The sequence below is a fragment of the Sebastes fasciatus genome, chromosome 1 (assembly GCF_043250625.1).
Source record: "Sebastes fasciatus isolate fSebFas1 chromosome 1, fSebFas1.pri, whole genome shotgun sequence".
Taxonomy (NCBI): Eukaryota; Metazoa; Chordata; class Actinopteri; order Perciformes; family Sebastidae; genus Sebastes; species Sebastes fasciatus.
The window spans coordinates 21,829,866-21,850,441 of NC_133795.1; the positions used below are offsets into that span (position 1 = coordinate 21,829,866).

A 20,576-nucleotide genomic window follows, 5' to 3' on the forward strand; every position below is an offset into this window, starting at 1 on the left:
GGTCAACATTTCAATTTGTCCCAAGACATTGGTTTAAATACCTGCAGAACTAATTACATTCCCATCAGCCGTTGTAAATGGAGATGTTACTTTAACTTACTGGTGATTTGGAACCTTTCAAATTGTTTTTATTTTATTTTTGGTGGGATTTATTTATGACAAATTTGTTTTTTGTTTTCAGTGTATCTTTTCGTATGTAGTCATTTCACTTATTCTCTGATCTTTATATTTGTTTTCCCGTTCTTAAATCACCAACATTACATAGAGTCTGAACCTAAACTGATAAGTCCACCTTAAAACTGACATGTCCACCTTAAATAGAACGACTACTCCTCTGACTGAACTGTGTTTTCATTTAGTCATCTTGTCTTCATGACATCAAATAGAAACTTGTACATATATTTTGGATAATTTCATATGTCTATATTGTACATATTGTAAACATTTCATGTAATTAAACATTGATATTAATGTACTGCAAGCAGCACATCTGGGGGCCAAGCAACGGGCACGTGCTCCGAACAGGCACTGCAGCAGGAATCAAGATGTCAGTGACTTTCCCATTAAGAAACAAACAACATGATGAATATAATCATCCTCTTTAACTGCTCTGTTTCACTGTCACACAGACCTTCAGTGGTAATATATTCACTTTACCAGTCGTGTTAATGTATGGAGACAGCTTCTCAGTGAAAGTGTGTGTGATGGTGTGTATATGTGTGTTAGTATCAGGATCAGAGAACGACAGCTTTCCTCCGTTCCAGTCCAGATTCACTCTGATCCTCTGGAGCTTCTTCTGGACTCTGAGACCAGTGGGTGGAGCTGGTGGTGACTCTGCTGAGTATTTACCTTCATAGAACCATATTCCCCAAAATCCAGACTGCATGAGTCCCTTCCTCTGGGCAGACTCTGCTGACACACCCAGTAACCAGTCTGTACTGTCTCCAACCTCGACATCCCAGCTGTGAGTCCCAGAGTTAAAGCCCTCAGAGCCCAGGACAGAGCAGAGTTCATCAAACCTCTCTGGATTATCAGGAAGCTGCTGTTTCTCTCCTCCTCTCACACTGGTCAGATCTCCAGACAGGATGAGAAATGGATCAGCAGTGTTTGGATCCAGAATCAGAGGAGTGTAGGAGACCATCTCCTTCATCTTGTTCCAGATGTTGAAGCTCAGGTTGCCCAGGTGTTTGGCCTCGTCTATCAGAGCTCCTGAGAGCAGCTGTGGATCCTCCAGCAGGGGGCGCTGCTGGACTCTTTCCACTGCAGCCTTGTAGTTGTGCAGGAATGAGACGTCTTCAGCTCTCAGCTCCTCCTCTGTGGCTCTGATTGTGTCTGAAAGAGCTGCTACCTCTCTGCTCAGAGCCTCCATCTTCTCCTTCATCATCTGACTCTTCTGCTCCTCTTCCTCCCTCAGAGCAGAGATCCTGGCCTCCTCTTCCTCTTCTAGAAACTGGTGAAGCTTCTTAAACTGCTCCTTAATCTGCCTCTCTGTGCTCCGGGCCTGGACCTTCATGTGTTCTGCTGTTTGATCAGACTTCACTTTAACTTGTTCAAAAACCTTCAACTTCTCCTTTAAGGGCTCCAGAGTTTCCTGAAGTTCCTTCTTGTGTTGTTGTGCAGCTTCATCGATGGGTCTGATTCTGTGGTTGGTGTGTTTTTCTGAAACACTGCAGACGAGACACACTGGCTGCTGATGGTCCAGACAGAAGAGTTTGAGTTTCTCAGAGTGCAGACTGCAGAGAGCCCCTGAAGCTCTCTGATCTCTCTCCTGTAAGAAGTCCTCACACAGGTTCTTTAAGGCCCGGTTACAAGGTGGTTTTGACGTTGAAGATATTGTTTTACAAATTGGACACTCACGTGTTAGTTTCTCTCTCCACCAGCTGTTCAGACAGTCTTTACAGAAGCTGTGGCTACATGACAGGAGAACAGGATCTCTAAAGACGTCATGACAGACCGGACAGCAGAGATCCTCCTCTGATCTGGAAGCCATTTAGTCTCCGAGTGAAGCTGAAAACACAGCAGACAGAAAGTACAGTCAGTCATGGCTCCCCTCCCTCCTCTACTAGCTTCACTGACATTGACCTTCACGTTGAGTCGTGTTTTTAGTCAAACTCACCTTCAGTGTGTGGAGCGTCAGCAGGTTGAAGCAGCAGTGTTGTAGTTTTCCACTTTTCTCTCCTGTAGATGAACTCACTCAGATGAAGTTGTTATTTTGTTCTGAAGGTGAATCTGATCGTCTGGTTTTCAGTCTGTGTGACTCTCTTTAATGAGGAAGAATAACAAACTGTTTCCTGGTTTGTCTGGTTTATCAGGTGAGTCTGATGAGGGTGGAGCTTTGTCATATCTCTGCTAAATGTTGTTGCTTCACATGTATCACATGATTCATTGCTGGATGTGTAAACTGATAGTGAGCAGCAGGCTGATGCAACATGTTAATGTTCAATAGATGTTTGAATGTAGTGGAGGAGATAAAATATAATTTAGTAAAATCCTGTAAATATTCTGGGAATGGGGGACCATGGAACATCGAGGGAAAGGGGCAGCATGTACAGTAAAGAATAATGTATGTAAGGGATAACATGGAAAATTGCTTGGTTTTGATGGATCATAAAGTGATGTGATGGATATAAATGATTGTGATTAATAATGAGAACCTGATTGACCTTACGCATTACAACTCAGCTGCATGAGACACACACAGACAGTCGATACAACGACCCACCTTCAAATATCAAAACTCCAGAGACTCAAAGGAACCCTTCATCAAGGTCTCGAGCACCAATGGCAGTTCCCACTGCAGGGAGGAGGCACGCATCACCAGGCGTTGTCTCCTGACCCCCTGCAGAAACCGCTCCATAAGAGGGTGGCCAAAGACCGGTCTATTGACAAAACCCTCGTAGCAGGAAGAAATGGCTGCTGCGATGGTGGATCCGGCTCTGTCTCAGGGATGACCGAAGGCAGCGGCAGAATGTAGGCGGCTGGAGCGAGGACTTCAACGGCGTCGAATCTTGGGCAGCGCTCAGAACGCTGGTGGCTGCTGAACTCTGCTCTCTGCATGGTCTGCGCTGAGGCACTAGAAGCAGGCGTTGTAAACATCCGTCCCGGCGATCAGGCCGGGACATGACGGGCACTGACGAGGTTCTTGAAGCAGCGCCTCTATCCGTGGAGATGAGCAGTCAGTGGGCAAATCACCATTCGCTGAAAAGAAAAAGGAAAGTAGAAATGTGTGCTACCTTTATATACTGTGGGGTCCTAACGTATTCGGGTTGGTACGTTCTGATTGTCTGGCTACGCTTATGCAAATTTTCAGTGGGTGAATTCATGCTGGTGATTGGAGGATTACTCATAGAGTCCAGTAGAGGCCGGCCTGTGTGAGTTAGAACCGTGGTTTTATATCAGCATCTTTAGGAAGTGGCAACCTAAGCCTATGGAGAAAAATAACACTCCCAACGTTTTATTAGGCCTAAACATCTTCTCGTTTTTAACTCTGTTTATGAGCTGCTTGGTTTTTATATAGAAAACATTACAATCAAATGAACACGTCTATCATTTTCTAGACTAGATGAGTATGTTTGATATTGACTATATTGTAGAATAAAGTAATTCAAATGAGCTTCACCTTTACAAGCTGCACCAATAATTTTAATCCAGTGCTATAATATGTATTATTCTGAAATGGGCCATTCTGCATAATGAGTACTTTTGGTACTTTAAGTATATTTTGATGCTAATACTTTTGTACTTTTACTTAAGTAAAACTTTGAATGAAGGCTTTTACTTGTAACAGAGTATTTCTACAGTGTGATATTACTACTTTTACTTAAGTAAAAGATCAGAGTACTTCTTCCACCTCTGTGACACATAAATCGTGAGTTACGGATGTAACTACGGTTCTATGAATTCTGGATGACCGCGAGAGGACGGTGCTTTAGCACTGGATATCTCCATCTCGCATATGCGCAGGTCGAGTAATTATACCAACAAAGTCACCTGTGACCATGTGATGACGTATGGCGCATGCCCCAGTATAAAACCCCTACGTCATCACGCAATCTGTTCCTTCAGAATCTTCTCGCCCAGATTCCGAGTGACAGACAACTCTGGCGGTCATCCAGAATTAATAGAACCGTAGTTACATCCGTAACTCACGTTCTATTTCATTCTTACTGACCGCCAGAGGACGGTGCTTTAGCACTGGATGACTTATACCAGCAAAGTCACGAGGAATGCTTACCGCACTAAGGAATGGAAGCCGTTGATAGGACGGCTGTTGCCACAGCGTGCGGAGCAGCCACATTAACACGGTAATAGCGACCAAAGGTACATGAAGACTCCCAGGTCGCCGCAGCACAGATGTCTTGCAGAGAGACTCCTTTCAAGGCTGCCCAAGATGTGGACACACTCCGAGTAGAGTGGCACTTCACATTACTAGGTAGAGGCAAGCCCTCTGACCTATAAGCATGTAGAATCACATCCACAATCCAATTAGATAGTCTCTGTTTTGATAGGGGTTCGCCCTTCTTACAGCCCCCATAGCAAACAAAAAGTTGGTTAGTTTTACGTAAGTTGGCAGTGGCCTCCACATACGCTTTGAGTGCCCGAACCGGGCACAGTAGCACTGACGGTTCCTCTGGCCCCTCAGATGAACCTGGCTGACTGAATGTCGCCAATTCAATGGCTTGGTTTACATGCGAGGGAGGCACCCTCTTTGGCATGAAGGATGGATTTGGTAGGAGAGTAACCCCTGAACCATCTGGGTACCAACGTATGCACATCTCGCTCACTGATAGGGCGTGAAGTTCACCCACTCGCTTCGCTGATGTGATGGCAAGCAGAAATGCTGTCTTGGCAGACAACCACCTCAGTTCTGCCTGTTCCAACGGTTCAAACGGGGGTTGACACAGAACCCTTAACACTAATTTCAAGTCCCATGATGGCACTACAGTGACTCTTGGTGGTCTAAGCCTCTGTGCGCCCTTCAAGAACTGACTAACCAGATAGTGTGACCCCACTGTCTGGTTGTCCACCCTCAAGTGACCCACTGAAATGGCAGCTGCATATACTTTCAAAGTTGATGCACATCTGCCACCATCCAACAATGACTGCAGGAAACGCAGAATAATGGCCACTGAGCAACTCTCTGGTACCTCACCTTTTGTCTTGCACCACTGGGAAAAAAGCTTCCATCGATTAGCGTAGAGGGACCTAGTGGAGGGGACCCTCGAACTCAACACCGTATGGATCACTGACTGGTCACAGGATGCCAGGAGGGGATCCTGGCTTCCAATGGCCAGACACACAGCTGAAGGCAATCTGGATTCGGATGCCATATGCGTCCTTCCAGCTGAGAGAGAAGGTCTGGTCTCCTTGGGAGACGCCATGGCTCCCCATTGACCAGTTTCAGGAGCACTGGAAACCACGGCCTGCCTGGCCAGTTGGGGGCTACCAGCAGTAGTTTGTGGCCTCCTACTTGGACTCTGTCCAGCGTCACACGAATGAGTGGAATCGGTGGAAAGGCATACAGAAGGCATGCTGGCCAAGTGTGAGCGAGGGCATCCTGCCCCAGAGGGCTGGTCCTCTCCCTTAGGGAGTACCAGAGGGGACAATGTGCTGACGCTTCTGAGGCGAAGACGTTCACTTCCGCTCTGCCATATCGGCTCCAAATCACTCCCACTACCTCTGGGTGGAGTCTCCACTCTCCCTCTGGCGGCCCCTGGCGGGAGAGAACATCTGCTGCAATGTTTTGCGCGCCTGGGAGATGTACGGCCCTGAGGCTCAGGAAGTGGGGAAATGCCCACGTAAGGAGCTGCTGTGACACTCGCAGACTCTGCCTGGACCTGGTGCCTCCCTGATGGTTGATATGATATACCGCTGATGTGCTGTCTGTCCGGACGAGTACATGCCGGTCCTTCAGTACTGGGAGAAAATGTCGTAGTGCCAGATATATTGCTCTGAGTTCGAGCACATTTATGTGTTCTAACCTCTGCTGCACGCTCCATCGGCCCTTGATGGTCCTGCGCTGCCAGACTGCACCCCATCCCAAAAGTGAGGCATCTGTCTCCACAACCTCTCGACGGGAGGGGATTACCCCCAGAGGAACCCCCGTGGTCAGATACACCTTGCTCCTCCACGGCTTCAATGTTCGGCAGCAAGAGTTGGACACTCTCACGCTCCTGCCCCTGTGCCACTTGGGGTCCAAGTGGAGTCCGTTGACCCAGATTTGAAGGGGCCGTAAGGAAAGAAGACCCAGAGGGACGACCATGGATGCTGCTGTCAGCATGCCCAGCAGCCTGAGAAAGAGGCCGTACTTCAAAACCCTGCCCCTCTGGAAGCAACCGATAAGTTGCAGAATAGCCTCCACTCTCTTTGGGGAAAGGAATGCTCTCATTGACTCTGAGTCGAGTGTCATGCCCAGGTAATCTACCCGCTGACTGGGCGTAAGATTGCTCTTGGTGTAGTTCACTGTAAGGCCCAGCTGGCTTACATGACCTAAGAGCGTAGCTGTGTCTCTGACTGCGTGCTCCACAGTTGGAGAAATGAGTAGCCAATCGTCCAGGTACGGCAAGATTGTCAAACCCCTGGCTTGCATGGGGGAAAGAGCAGCTGTCACGCACCTCGTAAATATGCGAGGGGCCAGTGAGAGACCGAAAGGCATCACCTTGAATTGGTAAGCCCGTCCTCGAAAGGCAAACCTTAGGAATTGCCTGTGGTGGGGGGCAATAGGCACATGAAAATAGGCATCTTTGAGATCTATTGATACAAACCAGGCCCCTTGTGCAATTGACTGGAGAACATCCGTCATCCGCAACATGCGGAATGGCCGGACCTTTAAAAACTTGTTCAACCCTCTCAAGTCTAGGATTGGGCGGAACCCGCCATCCTTCTTCGGAATTAGAAAATACACTGAATAAAACCCACTGAGCCGTGTATGCCACTCTACAGGCTCTATGGCGTCTTTCTCTATGAGGGTTACTAGTTCCTGGCTGAGGGCCAGGGATTTTGCGGGATCTGTGACCACAGACATTCTGAACCCGCAGAAAGTGGGTGGCCGGCATCGGAACTGTAACGTGTATCCCTTGGACAGAGTGGACACCACCCAAGGGTCTGTGGTCTCCCTCTCCCAGTAGCTGAGGTGCTGCTGTGAGAAGTGTCCGACACCGGCCCCTCGAGCCTCAGGTCCGACCTCCCCCGCCCCCTAAAGCCTTTAGGGGGGCGACACCTGGGGGCTGGTCCTCTTGGCATCTGAAAAGCCGGCCGGGAAAGAGCCTGCCGCGGCTTATCATATTGCCCAGAATAGCGAGAGGCTCTAGCTCGTCCACCTGGGCGAGCAGGTGGATAAGAATGGCTGGGACCAGGTGTAAAAAGATCCCTCTGCCTTGGAATTGGGCCCCGCCGCAGGCCAGCAAACTGCTGCCTGGCTTGATCTGCTTGTGCACTACGCCCTAGTGCCTGCTGAGCAGCCGGCCCAAACATCTGCCCCGGAACCACTGGAAGGGAACGGAGGGTGCGACGACACCCCTCCGCCAGAGGGGACTGCGCTAGCCAGACCTGGCGGCGTGCCAGCGTCATGGTTGACATCAACCTTCCAAGCTCCCTAGACATGAAAGCAAATGCCTGAAGGGATGCATCACTGAGGGTCTGAGCAGCGGGGTCCGTACCAGTTTCCTGCAGGCTCTGAGACAGAGCCAGGATGAGGTGGGAAAATGAATTGCCCATACGCCCCATTCGTGCTGCTATGTTATAACTCCTTGCAAGGAGATCATCGGTCAGTCGACACTGAGGACGGGGACAGCGGGCATCAGTTCTGAGAGCCTCATCTGGGGATACTATTAAAGAGGCAATGGCAGGCTCGACCGGGCCCATACGGTCTAACCCATAGCTACCTGCCTCCTGCATGGCAGCCAAGTTTCTGCAATCACTGGTGTGATGGGAAAACAACTTAGGGTCTGCCCAGCACCTCTGGAGCTCTTCAATATAGGGCTTTGAAGGAGGGACTGAAAAGGCAGTGGACTGTGGCGTTTGCCTGAAAAAGGCGCTTGACGGAGCTGCTGTAACCGGCGCTTCGTCCAGCCCCAGGCGTGCTAAAGCCATCCGAATTGCTGGCTTCATTGTGGCATGGCCAGCTGCTGACCCATGTAATGATCCGCCATCAGACCCTTGAGAAAAGGCATCAGAGGCTTGAGAGGCTGTGGCTTTCTCCACGTCCTGCCCCATGTCTGTAAACAAACTGCAGGAGGCTGCAGTTGATAGTACATCATCATCATCATCATCCTGAGAAGGCGAGTCCCTTGTGGCGGAGTCACCACCGGTAACTGGCCTCCTATTAACAGGCTGGAGATTGAACAGGAGCTCTTTAATCTGGGCAAACTCTGATGACAGACTGCCGACTTTGAGAGCTAAAGTGTCCACTCTTTTGAGTCTTTTTGGTGGACCACGTGAGACCGCCCTGCGTCTCTTAGATGTTGTTGGGTCTGCAGGCCCACTAGCAGGGGCCAGCCCAGTATCACCACCTATCTCTGCAATTCTAGCCATTCTCACAGACAGTGGCATAAAGCTACAGCACATACAGGGGTTGTCAGAGACACCTGCCCTGAGGTGTTCAATCCCCAGACAGGCAGGGCACTGATCATGGCCATCCTCAGTGTGGAGGGGGGCCATACAGGTGTTACAGACATGCGAGCCCAACATGTCATCCACAATATTAGTACACAGCTAATACTATGCTGTCACTATTAACAGCTACTGTCGAACTCAACAGTACACAATTATCTTACTATGCCAGCTGGCAACAGCAAAAACACAGTGCCGCTGTTCTACACACAAGCTAGGCTACTACCGTGGCGGAGCGTGCCTCTGAAACGCTTTAAACAAAAGCACTCATACGGCAGCAGCGCACTCAGGCACTGGCCGATAACTTAACCACGCTTTAAACAAAGCTATCATATGGCAGCAGCGCACTCAGGCACTGTCTGCTTAATTTAACAAGGCTGTAAACAAAAGCTATCATGCAGTAGCTTTAACTGATTCAAACAATGTACTCACTGTTGATGTCGCATTCCTCCGAGAGCAGAGAGCTAACAACACAGGAAAAGGACCAGGTGGGTCCGGCGAGCCGCCGGCTACTCACCTGGATAGTAACGTTAGTTCAGCACAAACCGTAACGGTGAAACACCGCTGTCCGTTCGCCGAAAACAATAAAAAAAAATTTTTTTTTCTTTCTTTCTTTCAATATAAGCTTGTCGCAGCCTCTGGTGGACGTAAAAACGAGGCACCAACCCTCAGGTTACGAAGCTACAAGCGACGAGCCAGATTGACCTGCTACCAGTATACTCGCTGGCGAGAAGATAGAAGGAACAGATTGCGTGATGACGTAGGGGTTTTATACTGGGGCATGCGCCATACGTCATCACATGGTCACAGGTGACTTTGTTGGTATAATTACTCGACCTGCGCATATGCGAGATGGAGATATCCAGTGCTAAAGCACCGTCCTCTGGCGGTCAGTAAGAATGAAATAGAACCTGAATCATCACTTCTTCTTCTTCTTTGGTGTTTATTGGCGGTTGGCAAACCATCTTAGAGGTGCATTACCGCCACCATCTGGACTGAAGTGTGGAACAGAAGATTGTGCAGAAACAAAATAGAACTAAAAAAAAAATAATTAAATAAATAAAAAATGATAATGAAAACTCTAGATTCTTTTAACTAAATCAGTTTTTCTCAAAAACTGAATAATTTCACTGTATATATTATCTGCTTTATTCCCCAATAGACCTGACACTGAAAAGTCGTGATGTTTTGCCTTCCTTAGTGTCTGAAAAAGGTGATTCCTCTGGATAGTGTGTAATTACTGCAGTGTATCAGTACGTGTTCAACAGTTTCTGGCTGGTTACAGTGTGTACATTTCCCAGTTGGGTGCTTGCCTATTCGATATAATGTTTGATTAAGACCTGTATGTCCGATTCTTAGTCGAGTGATGATATTTTCTTCCCTTCTTTTCCAGCCCACCTTTCTCCCTGCTCCAACATGTTTCTGTATATTGTACATATGCCTTCCAGTTTCCTGATCATCCCAGTACTCCTGCCATACTTTTTGTGCATAGTTCTTGATGAATGGTTTAGCCTCAGCTTTACTTAATGGAATTTGTAATTCTATATTCTTAATTCTTAGTGTTTGTTTGGCCAGAATGTCTACCTGCTCATTTCCTTCCACACCAACATGAGCAGGAACCCATATGAATCGTGTACCTGTGCCTTTTATTTCCATCCTATACATAATGAGAAATATTTCATTAATTAAATCCGTTCTGACTGATGATCTACCAGATCCTATGCTTGTGAGTGCTGAAAAACTGTCAGATGCAATAACGGTGTTTTTTATTTCCCTCTCCTCTATCCACTGCAGGGCCAATAATATTGCCAATATTTCTGTAGTATATACTGACACATAATTTGATACTCGTTTCTTGATGTAGGTCTCACTCACCGGGATATAAACTGCTGCACCTGCACACCCTGTCTCAGGATCTTTGGAACCGTCTGTAAATAAGAACACGGAGTCTGAGAAGTGCTGATCTAAATAATTCTGGACTATGCGCCATGCTGGAATTTTCTTTGACTTCTCCTTCAATTCCTGCTGTATATTGAGGTCAACATTTGGTAATGGGAATAACCAGGGAGGAATGGAGGAAACTGAAACTGTAGAGCAATATTGGAATTGACATAACCCTATGTTTTCTGCCTTTGCATCACCTACCCACCCAAAGCTTATGAAGTTTGTTTCATTATGTTCCCAGCAGTCTATCAAAACACTTTTGGTAGGGTGAGTTTCATAATGCCCCTGAAGATTAACCCAGTATGCCAGCATTAATTTTATTCTTCTAATCCGTAGGGGCATTTCTCCCACTTCCACTTGCATTGCTGATACCGGAGATGTTCTGAATGATCCACTAATGATTCTCAAAGCCTGAGCTTGCAGTACATCTAATTTCTTGAGGTTTGATTCTGCTGCTGACATGTAAGCTACACACCCATAGTCAAGGACAGATCTCATGAGAGCCCAGTATATATGTTGTAAAGATGCTCTACTTGCTCCCCACTCCTGTCCTGTCAAACAACGCAGTATATTGATGACTTTTTTACATTTGCTCCTGATTTTATCTAAATGAATGTTCCATGTGAGCTTTTCATCAAACCAAATCCCCAGAAATCGAACAGCTTTGACTTGCTCCAGAGGTTGATCATACAGTTTTAGGGAAATGGGTGCGATTTTACGCCGTTTTAAGAAACAAATAACTTGTGTTTTTGCTACTGATAACTTGAATCCCCATTTGTTTGCCCATTTCTCCACCTCAGCTATTGCAGCTTGCATTTTCTTATTAACAAATGATACATTGCGGCCTCTTATCCAAAGAGCTCCGTCATCCGCGTACATAGACTTTCCTATATTTTGCTCAACCTGAGAAAATATATCATTGATCATTATATTGAATAATAACGGACTACATACACTACCTTGTGGAGTTCCATTATCTACTGTATATTCATTTGAATATTCTGCATCTACTCTTACCTGTATTTTCCTGTCAAATAAAAAGTCCTTCACCCAATTATATGCTCTACCACCAATTCCCAATGAATTCAATTTAATGAGTAACCCTTCTTTCCAGAGCATATCATATGCTTTTTCCACATCAAAGAAGATAGCTAATACTACTTCTTTGTTGGTCTGTGCTTTCCTGATGTCTGACTCTAAGCATAAGACAGAGTCCATAGTATTGCGACCCCTACGGAACCCACTTTGATGTGGAGATAAAAGAGCTTTACTTTCCAGGAAATAGGTTAATCTCTCTGTAACCATTCGCTCCATAATTTTACATAAATGAGAGGTTAGGGCAATAGGTCTGTAACTATATGGATCTGATGGGTCTTTCCCTGGTTTTAGAATAGGCACTATTACGGCTTGTTTCCACACTGAAGGAAGTTGTCCAGTTTCCCAAACTCTGTTATACAGTCTTAAAACAGTGACCAGAGTGTTATCTGCCATGTTCTCTAACATTTTATAGCATACGCCATCTTTACCAGGTGTGGTCTGACGTGCACAAGTTATTGCTCTTCTCAATTCAAACATGCTAAAAGGCAGGTCTATTGGATCTTCTGATGTCTCTTTTTTCTCTAATATTTTAGATTTCTCCAATAAAACTCTATTTCTAGAGCGCCTGGCCTCATCTGTTAGGTTGTCGGAGCTGTGAACTTTCCTGAATGTTTGCGCCAGAAGTTCAGCCTTTTCTAGGTTGCTGACAGCCATTTGATCCCCATTATTCATCACTGGTAATTTATAACTCCTTCTGATCCCACCCATTCTCCTGATCATGCCCCAGACATCTGAAAGCTTTACTTCTCTTCCTATACTGCTACAATATTGCCTCCAAAATGTGCGTTTTTGGGTTCTTATTGTTTTCCTTACTATTGCCTGTGCCCTTTTATACTGGATCAAAGCATCCTGTGAATGAAGTTTTTTGAGTTCCCTAAATGCTTTATTTCTATTTTTTATGGCTTTGCTACATTCGCTATTCCACCAAGGTACATTCTTAATACGTTTAGTTCCTGTACTCTTTGGGATTGTTTCCTCAGCAGACTGAATTATTTCATGAACTAGTTCACCATTAAATATGTTTACATCCATTTGATAATCTTCTTTAATTCCCTCACATCTCGTTGCACTTATCTCTTGGTAAGCAGCCCAATTAGCATTTTCCAACTTCCATCTAGGAATTTTCTTTCCCTTATCAAAATAAATCGCTGCCCATTGTAGTATGCTTTATTACTTTCCATGTGCTTACACCTGCTAAAGTACTATTTACAAATGTTAGGTCAAGTGCTGCTTCTGTGTTTTGAGTGCAATTATACCGTGTTCCCTCCCCATTATTAATACACACCAAACAGTGATCATCTATAAATTCTTCTACAACTACACCATTAGCATCTGTGCTATTGCTCCCCCACAATGAATTATGTGAATTAAAATCCCCACACCATATTACATTATTTTGCAATGATCCCCCTACATCCTCCAATATACCTTGACTTAATTTCCCGCATGGATTATAAAAGTTAATTATATCTATATCACCTCTGTCAGTCCACACCTTAACAACAATTGATTCATGCTCAGTGTTTACATGCATTATCTTGTAACTCATTTCATTCTGTATGAATGTTGCAACTCCTCCACCATTACCAGATTCCCTATCCCTTCTAACTACAGAATATCCCTTTACAACAAAATCCCACTGTGGTTTCAACCATGTCTCTTGTATACATATTACATTCGGTTTATTTTGTAATTTATCAATGTACTTCTTAAACTCCTGTCCATTTGCTATTAAGCTTCTCGCATTCCATTGTAGCAGAATTAGCACCATTAAGAGGATCCAGCCCATGTTTGTGCGGATTGTGTATCTTCATTCAGAATGTCTCTAACTGTTTCCCATTGTAACCCTTTACTTCAAGGTACTTCTCAGCTGATCTTACAATTATTTTAATCCTTTCATTGCGACTTTTTGACTGTGCCGAACAGTTGATTATTTCTGCCATAAAGAGCACAAAGTCACTTTTTCTGACTAGCAGAGTTTCCTCCTTCAACTTATCGCATCCTGCACATTTTACAACATCTTCATTCACAGTGTTATTTTGCTTTGTCACCTTTATTCCTCCTGAAACCTTCTTTGCTGCCTCTGCATAGCTGATTCCCTGATACACCTTGACTCTCTGCACCTCTGCCGCTCTTTTGCTGACCTCACATCCACCGTACGCTGAGCTATGTTCTCCACCGCAATTGCAGCATTTCAGCTTTGCTCCCTGGGCACATTTGCCATACTCATGTTCTCCTCCACATCTTCCACACCTTTGGTGTCCTTTACACACAGCCGCCACATGTCCAAATCGTTGACACTTAAAGCATCTGAGTGGTGGGGGAATATACAGCCTGACATCATAGCACATATATCCAATGAAGATTTTTTCGGGAAGTTTTTCCTCCTCAAAAGTGATCAGCACTGAGAGACTGTCACTTTTAATGCCATTTCTGTTTGATTTCATGCGTTTGACTTCACTTACTTTTGCATTAGTTATGTTTGCTTTAACATCGTCATCTGTTACACTTACTGGGATCCCTGAGATGACTCCCTTGACTAGTTTTTTGTCACCAGCTAGGGAACATTGTACTTTTTTGCCATTTATTTTGTTCATCCTGATTGCTCGCCCTTGTTGTCCTCCATCCTTGCACATAATTAACAGTGATCCGTTTCTTAACACTTTAGCACTTTTTATTTCTCCGATTTCTTTACATATTGATCTGGTAAGTTGTATTGGATTCCACTCTCCAAAAGAAGCCCCTTCTTGCGCCAGTTTAATGATTACCTTATAATCATCTCTCCTCCTCTCTGTTACAGCTTCTCTGCCAACAGAATCACTATCATCCGATTTATTATTTGGATTCTTTTTACGTTTCTTTTTCCGAGCAATATCCCACTCTCCATAACTCCCGCCACCTAATTGCATCTCGCCTAACTCGCTTCCTGATCCGTCACTTCCCTCTGCCATCTCCTGTCCAGTCACAGCCCAGTGTTGCCAACCGCCTTCCGAGCTCCAGTCAAAGGTACACTTCTGTTCTTCCTGAATCATCACTGGTGCAGCCGAGTGGTTTTAGAAATCACATCATTAGTTAAATGGAGATCACCTGTGATTGGTGAAGGGTGGTTGTGGTATAAATGCACCTGTAACTTTATCAGGACAAAACCTCCAACATGAAGACAAAGAAACTCTCTGATCAGCTCTGTGAAAAGATGATTGAAAAGTCAAGTCAAGTAAATTTTATTTGTAAAACTCAATATCACAAATAAAGAGGCTTTACAATCTGTACAGGATACGACACCCTCTGTCCTTTACAGTACGACCCTCTCATCGGATGAGGAAAAACTTAACCAAAAAAAAACATTTTAACAGGGAAAAGCTCTGTGAACAGATTATTGAACAGCTCACATCAGAGGAGAAAATGTCACTGAACTTCCTTTGGAGTTAAATCCATCGTTAATTAACATAATATTAAAACTAAACTCATTGTTATTTCATCATTACAAGTTTTATTGGAGCTAATTTTATTTTAATTACAGAATTCTTTATTTTCATAATCTTTTTCAAAAGTCTGTTTCTGTTTCATTAAGGTATTTTTCTCCTTTATTGTTATTGTCTGAGGATGGAGGGGGGCGCTGACTAGTGACAACGCAGCTGTTGTGGAAAGAGACATTATGAATAAAAGTGTCATTCAGAAAAAATATGAAATAAAAACAGACTTATGAAAAAGAGATGTTTTCAGAAGAATCTTTAATGAACTAAAAATCAGCTGTAATCTGATATGCATGTTAAATAATATTATTACTAAGTAAAGACAATAAACAATATTGATCCCAGGAGGGAAATTTAGCTTTACAGCAACACAAGAATATCAAAGGAAGACAAGAACAGTTATGAGTAGAAAAATATAGACCCATATGCAGATAATAAAACATCACATTTAGAAAGCTATTAAACCAGTGTGCATAAATGTAATGTAATGCAAAACCAATAGTGCTGTTTTCTGATTATCCAAATCAAAGTTTCATAGTTACAGTATATTTAGAATGTGTTTATATATGGATTAGTGTATATGAAAAATAAATTAAATTAAGCACAAGATGAAAAATAAAACCTTATTAATAATATTAATATTGAGAATAATAATATGATTGAAGTTAAACACTTGTGGTGAAATGTTCATCAAATTATATAAATATGAATAGAACATGTAACAATTATTATACAGATATTTTAATCCTGTTCAGTTGAACACACTTTGATCAGCAGATGGCGGTAAAACATCATCAAAAGAAGTCCTGCTGCAGGTTCTTCTCCTCATTACACAACATTTAAAAAGACCTCCAGACTGCAGTTTACCTGCTGAAATTAAAGATGTTGAACTAAAGTCGGTAACACGTCATTTTACAGGTCTGCACATTTCATGGTAATTAGGTGATAATTAGCAAGTAATATATGTGAAATTTCTTTGGAATTACTGCTAAATTACCCCAAAATGTACCTCAAAATCTATCGAAAATTACTTTATTATAAACATTATTTAATAATTACATGCTAAAATAGCATATAAAGGTTAAAATAGGGCCCTCAGGCTTGAGTAGCGGCTGTGTGCTGCTCTTCATCGGAGGTGGAAAACCAAAACTAATAGAAGACACTTCTGATCAGACACAAATCTCACCATTGTGTGACTTATTGATTACACAAATGTAACCTGGTAGCTGATGTAATGATTCAGGGAGTTTTTAAAGACACTAATTATCATCTATTTATCAGCAGACATGGAAATAAAGCATATCAATTAACTTTGTATTCTTTTCCTGGAAATATATGAAATAAATTACCAGCTATTGGGAAATAGCGAAATATAATTATTAAGTAATGTTTATAATAAAGTAATTTTCGATGAATTTTGAGGTAAATATTGGGGTAATTTGGCAGTAATTTCAAAGGTTATTTGCTAATTATCACCTAATTACCATGAAAGTTGCGGACCTGTAAAATGAAGTGTTACCCTAAAGTCATGCCATCGCTTCTCATCATTTGTGGATTATACATTATGAAGTAAAGACAATATGTTCCAATTCAGTTCCAGTCAGTCGTTTGATATGATTCATTCAGGGAAATTAAGGAATATTAATAAAGGAGAGGCTTTCATCTGATAGTCTTCAGCCTCCCTGTCTCAGCCTGTGTCTCGAGCTTTTGCGTCACTTGTACACTGTGGTGTCAGTTATCTTTTAGTTCCAGTTTGTAGCTTTGTAAAATGTTGGTTGTGTCTAGAAGGTAACCCCCAAATTGTGAAGCTCTTGCGAGATAGTTAAGGTTAGGCCAAGTCTTATTTAAAGAGGCTGGGACACGGTCGTGAGCTACGGGGTATGACACATGTGCAGTGTATGAATGAATGAATGAATGAATGAATGAATCAATCAATCAATCATTTATTTTCATAGCTGGTCATTTACATAGCCCATCCCTCATGGGATTATTTAGACATATTAACAAACAACAAAACAAACCAACATCCCAGCATGTTAGACCACCATCATCTAACAGCACAATACACCAGCATCATCCAAACAGAAAATTAAACATCATCCAGACATAATCGCACACGTGAACCTCCCACAAATAATGCTCCAGGATACATCCCACAATGAAAACACAACACATAAACAGTCACAGATATACAATCACAGCCGCCTAAGCACAAGACACATACACACATCCAATCATGACAAAAAAAGGCATCAGAGTCGGAGGAATTTATCTATTGTATGTTGTTTTTCTTCTCCTGTCCCATGCTTTAGAACGAAAGAAAGAAATTCAGCAAATGCAAAAACATTATCAAAAAGATATTCAATTAAGACTCCAGTCTCCATACCTATCAAATCTAAACCAGGAACATGAACTTTTTTAAATAATATTTGTCGTAAATCATGATATAAAGGACAAAATATAATAAAATGAATTTCGTTCTCAACCTCATTTAGTTCACAATATTGGCAAAGTCAGGACAGACAGGACAAACACATGTTTGATACAGTTTTGAATATGTAGAATAATCCATATCGCTCATCATTTTAGTTTTACCTATAAACCCCCCAATGCTCTACTTGCTGAGTCTGCTAGAACTGATGCACCATGTAAACAAGACATACTATCATCTAAAGAAAGCCAAGATACTTCTATTTATCTGTAAACTCAAGTTGTTTTTATTTTATTTTTGTTGGGATTTATTTGCGACAAATTAGTTTTTGTTTTCAGTGTAAGTTTTTATTCTCTATCTTTTTACATGTAGTCATTTCACTTCTCTGATCTTTATATTTGTTTTCCCGTTCTTAAATCACCAACATTACATAGAGTCTGAACCTAAACTGATAAATCCACCTTAAAACTGACATGTCCACCTTAAATAGAACGACTACTCCTCTGACTAAACTGTGTTTTCATTCAGTCATCTTGTCTTCATGACATCAAATAGAAACTTGTTAATATATTTTGGATAATTTCATATGTCTATATTGTACATATTGTAAACATTTCATGTAATTAAACATTGATTTTAATGTACTGCAAGCAGCACATCTGGGGGCCAAGCAACGGGCACACGCTCCGAACAGGCACTGCAGCAGGAATCAAGATGAACAATCTAAAATGAAACAGTATTGATAAAAAAGAAAATGCTGAAAACAAACCAAACATGAAGATCAGAAACTAAATGAAATAATTTTACATATGAAAACATTGACAATCGAAACAAAACAACTAAACAACAACCAAAAGAAAACTGAAAAAAAACATTAAGTGAAACAAAAATGAACATCTCTTTGGAATAATGAGTCAGCAGGAGGACAGGTGCAGGTTAAGAGGTTAAATTCAGTGACTTTCCCATTAAGAAACAAACAACATGATGAATATAATCATCCTCTTTAACTGCTCTGTTCCACTGTCACACAGAACTTCAGTGGTAATATATTCAGTTTATCACTAGTGTAAATGTATGGAAACAGCTTCTCAGTGAAAGTGTGTGTGAAGGTGTGTATGTGTGTGTTAGTATCAGGATCAGAGAACGACAGCTTTCCTCTGTTCCAGTCCAGATTCACTCTGATCCTCTGGAGCTTCTTCTGGAATCTGAGATCAGTGGGTGGAGCAGATGATGACTGTGCAAAGTATTCACCTTCATAGAACCCTATTCTCCATAATCCAGACTGCATGAGTCCCTTCCTCTGGACAGACTCTGCTAACACACCCAGAAACCAGACTGTACTGTCTCCAACCTCGACATCCCAGCCGTGAGTCCCAGAGTTAAAGCCCTCAGAGCCCAGGACAGAGATGCGTGTATCAAACCTCTCTGGATTATCAGGAAGCTGCTGTTCCTCTCCTCCTCTCACACTGGTCAGATCTTCAGACAGGATGAGATCTGGATGAGCAGTGTTTGGATCCAGAATCAGATGAGTGTAGGAGACCATCTCCTTCATCTTGTTCCAGATGTTGAAGGTCAGGTTGCCCAGGTGTTTGGCCTCGTCTATCAGAGCTCCTGAGAGCAGCTGTGGATCCTCCAGCAGGGGGCGCTGCTGGACTCTTTCCACTGCAGCCTTGTAGTTGTGCAGGAATGAGACGTCTTCAGCTCTCAGCTCCTCCTCTGTGGCTCTGATTGTGTCTGAAAGAGCTGCTATCTCTCTGCTCAGAGCCTCCATCTTCTCCTTCATCATCTGACTCTTCTGCTCCTCTTCCTCCCTCAGAGCAGAGATCCTGGCCTCCTCTTCCTCTTCTAGAAACTGGTGAAGCTTCTTAAACTGCTCCTTAATCTTCCTCTCTGTGCTCCGGGCCTGGACCTTCATGTGTTCTGCTGTTTGATCAGACTTCACTTTAACTTGTCTAAAAACCTTTAACTTCTCCTTTAAGGGCTCCAGAGTTTCCTGAAGTTTCTTCTTGTGTTGTCGTGCAGCTTCACCGATGGGTCTGAATCTGTGGTTGGTGTGTTTTTCTGAATCTCTGCAGACGACACACACTGGCTGCTGATGGTCCAGACAGAAGAGTTTGAGTTTCTCAGAGTGCAGACTGCAGAGAGCCTCTGAAGCTCTCTGATCTCTCTCCTGTAAGAAGGCCTCACACAGGTTCTTTAACACCCGATTTAAAGGTGGTTCTGACGTTGAAGATATTGTTTTACAAATTGGACACTCGCATGTTGGTTTCTCTCTCCACCAGTTCTTCAGACAGTCTTTACAGAAGCTGTGGCTACATGACAGAACAACAGGATCTCTAAAGACGTCATGACAGACCGAACAGCAGAAATCCTTCTCTGATCTGGAAGCCATTTAGTCTCTGAGTGAAGCTGAAAACACAGCAGACAGAAAGTACAGTCAGTCATGTTTCCCCTCCCTCCTCTACTAGCTTCACTGACATTTACTTTCACGTTGAGTCGTGTTTTTAGTCAAACTCACCTTCAGTGTGTGGAGCGTCAGCAGGTTGAAGCAGCAGTGTTGTAGTTTTCCACTTTTCTCTCCTGTAGATGAACTCACTCAGATGAAGTTGTTAGTTTGTTCTGAAGGTGAATCTGATCGTCTGGTTTTCAGTCTGTGTGACTCTCTTTAGTGAGGAAGAATAACAAACTGTTTCCTGGTTTGTCTGGTTTATCAGGTGAGTCTGATGAGGAGTGGAGTTTTAGTCACACCTCCTCTGCTAAATGTTGTTGCTTCACATGTATCACATGATTTATTTTTGGATGTGTAAACTGATAGTGAGCAGCAGGCTGATGCAACATGTTAATGATCAAAAGAAGATGGAATATAGGTTGAATGTAGTTGAGGTGATAAAATATAATTTAGTAAAATCCTGTAAATATTCTGGGAATGGGGGACCATGGAACATCGAGGGAAAGGGGCAGCATGTATAGTAAAGAATAATGTATATAAGGGATCACATGGAAAATTACTTGGTTTTGAT

At 43.2% G+C, this 20,576-nt stretch overlaps 3 protein-coding genes across 3 annotated transcripts; all 3 read right to left on the reverse strand.

The window, feature by feature from the left end:
* Positions 1-601: 601 nt before the first annotated feature.
* On the reverse strand, positions 602-2,019 carry LOC141776841 (nuclear factor 7, brain-like). The gene has a single exon (XM_074650669.1). It carries the CDS (start codon positions 1,988-1,990, stop codon positions 602-604), a length of 1,389 nt encoding a protein of 462 aa, XP_074506770.1. The 5' UTR covers positions 1,991-2,019.
* A 1,054-nt stretch (positions 2,020-3,073) lies between these two features.
* On the reverse strand, positions 3,074-8,532 carry LOC141776850 (uncharacterized). The gene is made up of 3 exons (XM_074650680.1): positions 7,549-8,532; positions 5,251-7,195; positions 3,074-3,198 (listed from the first exon to the last, which is right to left on the reverse strand). Exons 1-3 carry the CDS (start codon positions 8,530-8,532, stop codon positions 3,074-3,076), a joined length of 3,054 nt encoding a protein of 1,017 aa, XP_074506781.1.
* Positions 8,533-17,454: 8,922 nt separating this feature from the next.
* On the reverse strand, positions 17,455-20,272 carry LOC141768533 (nuclear factor 7, brain-like). Its single transcript, XM_074636923.1, has 2 exons — positions 20,075-20,272; positions 17,455-19,965 (listed from the first exon to the last, which is right to left on the reverse strand). Exon 2 carries the CDS (start codon positions 19,946-19,948, stop codon positions 18,560-18,562), a length of 1,389 nt encoding a protein of 462 aa, XP_074493024.1. The 5' UTR covers positions 19,949-19,965; positions 20,075-20,272; the 3' UTR covers positions 17,455-18,559.
* Positions 20,273-20,576: the final 304 nt, after the last annotated feature.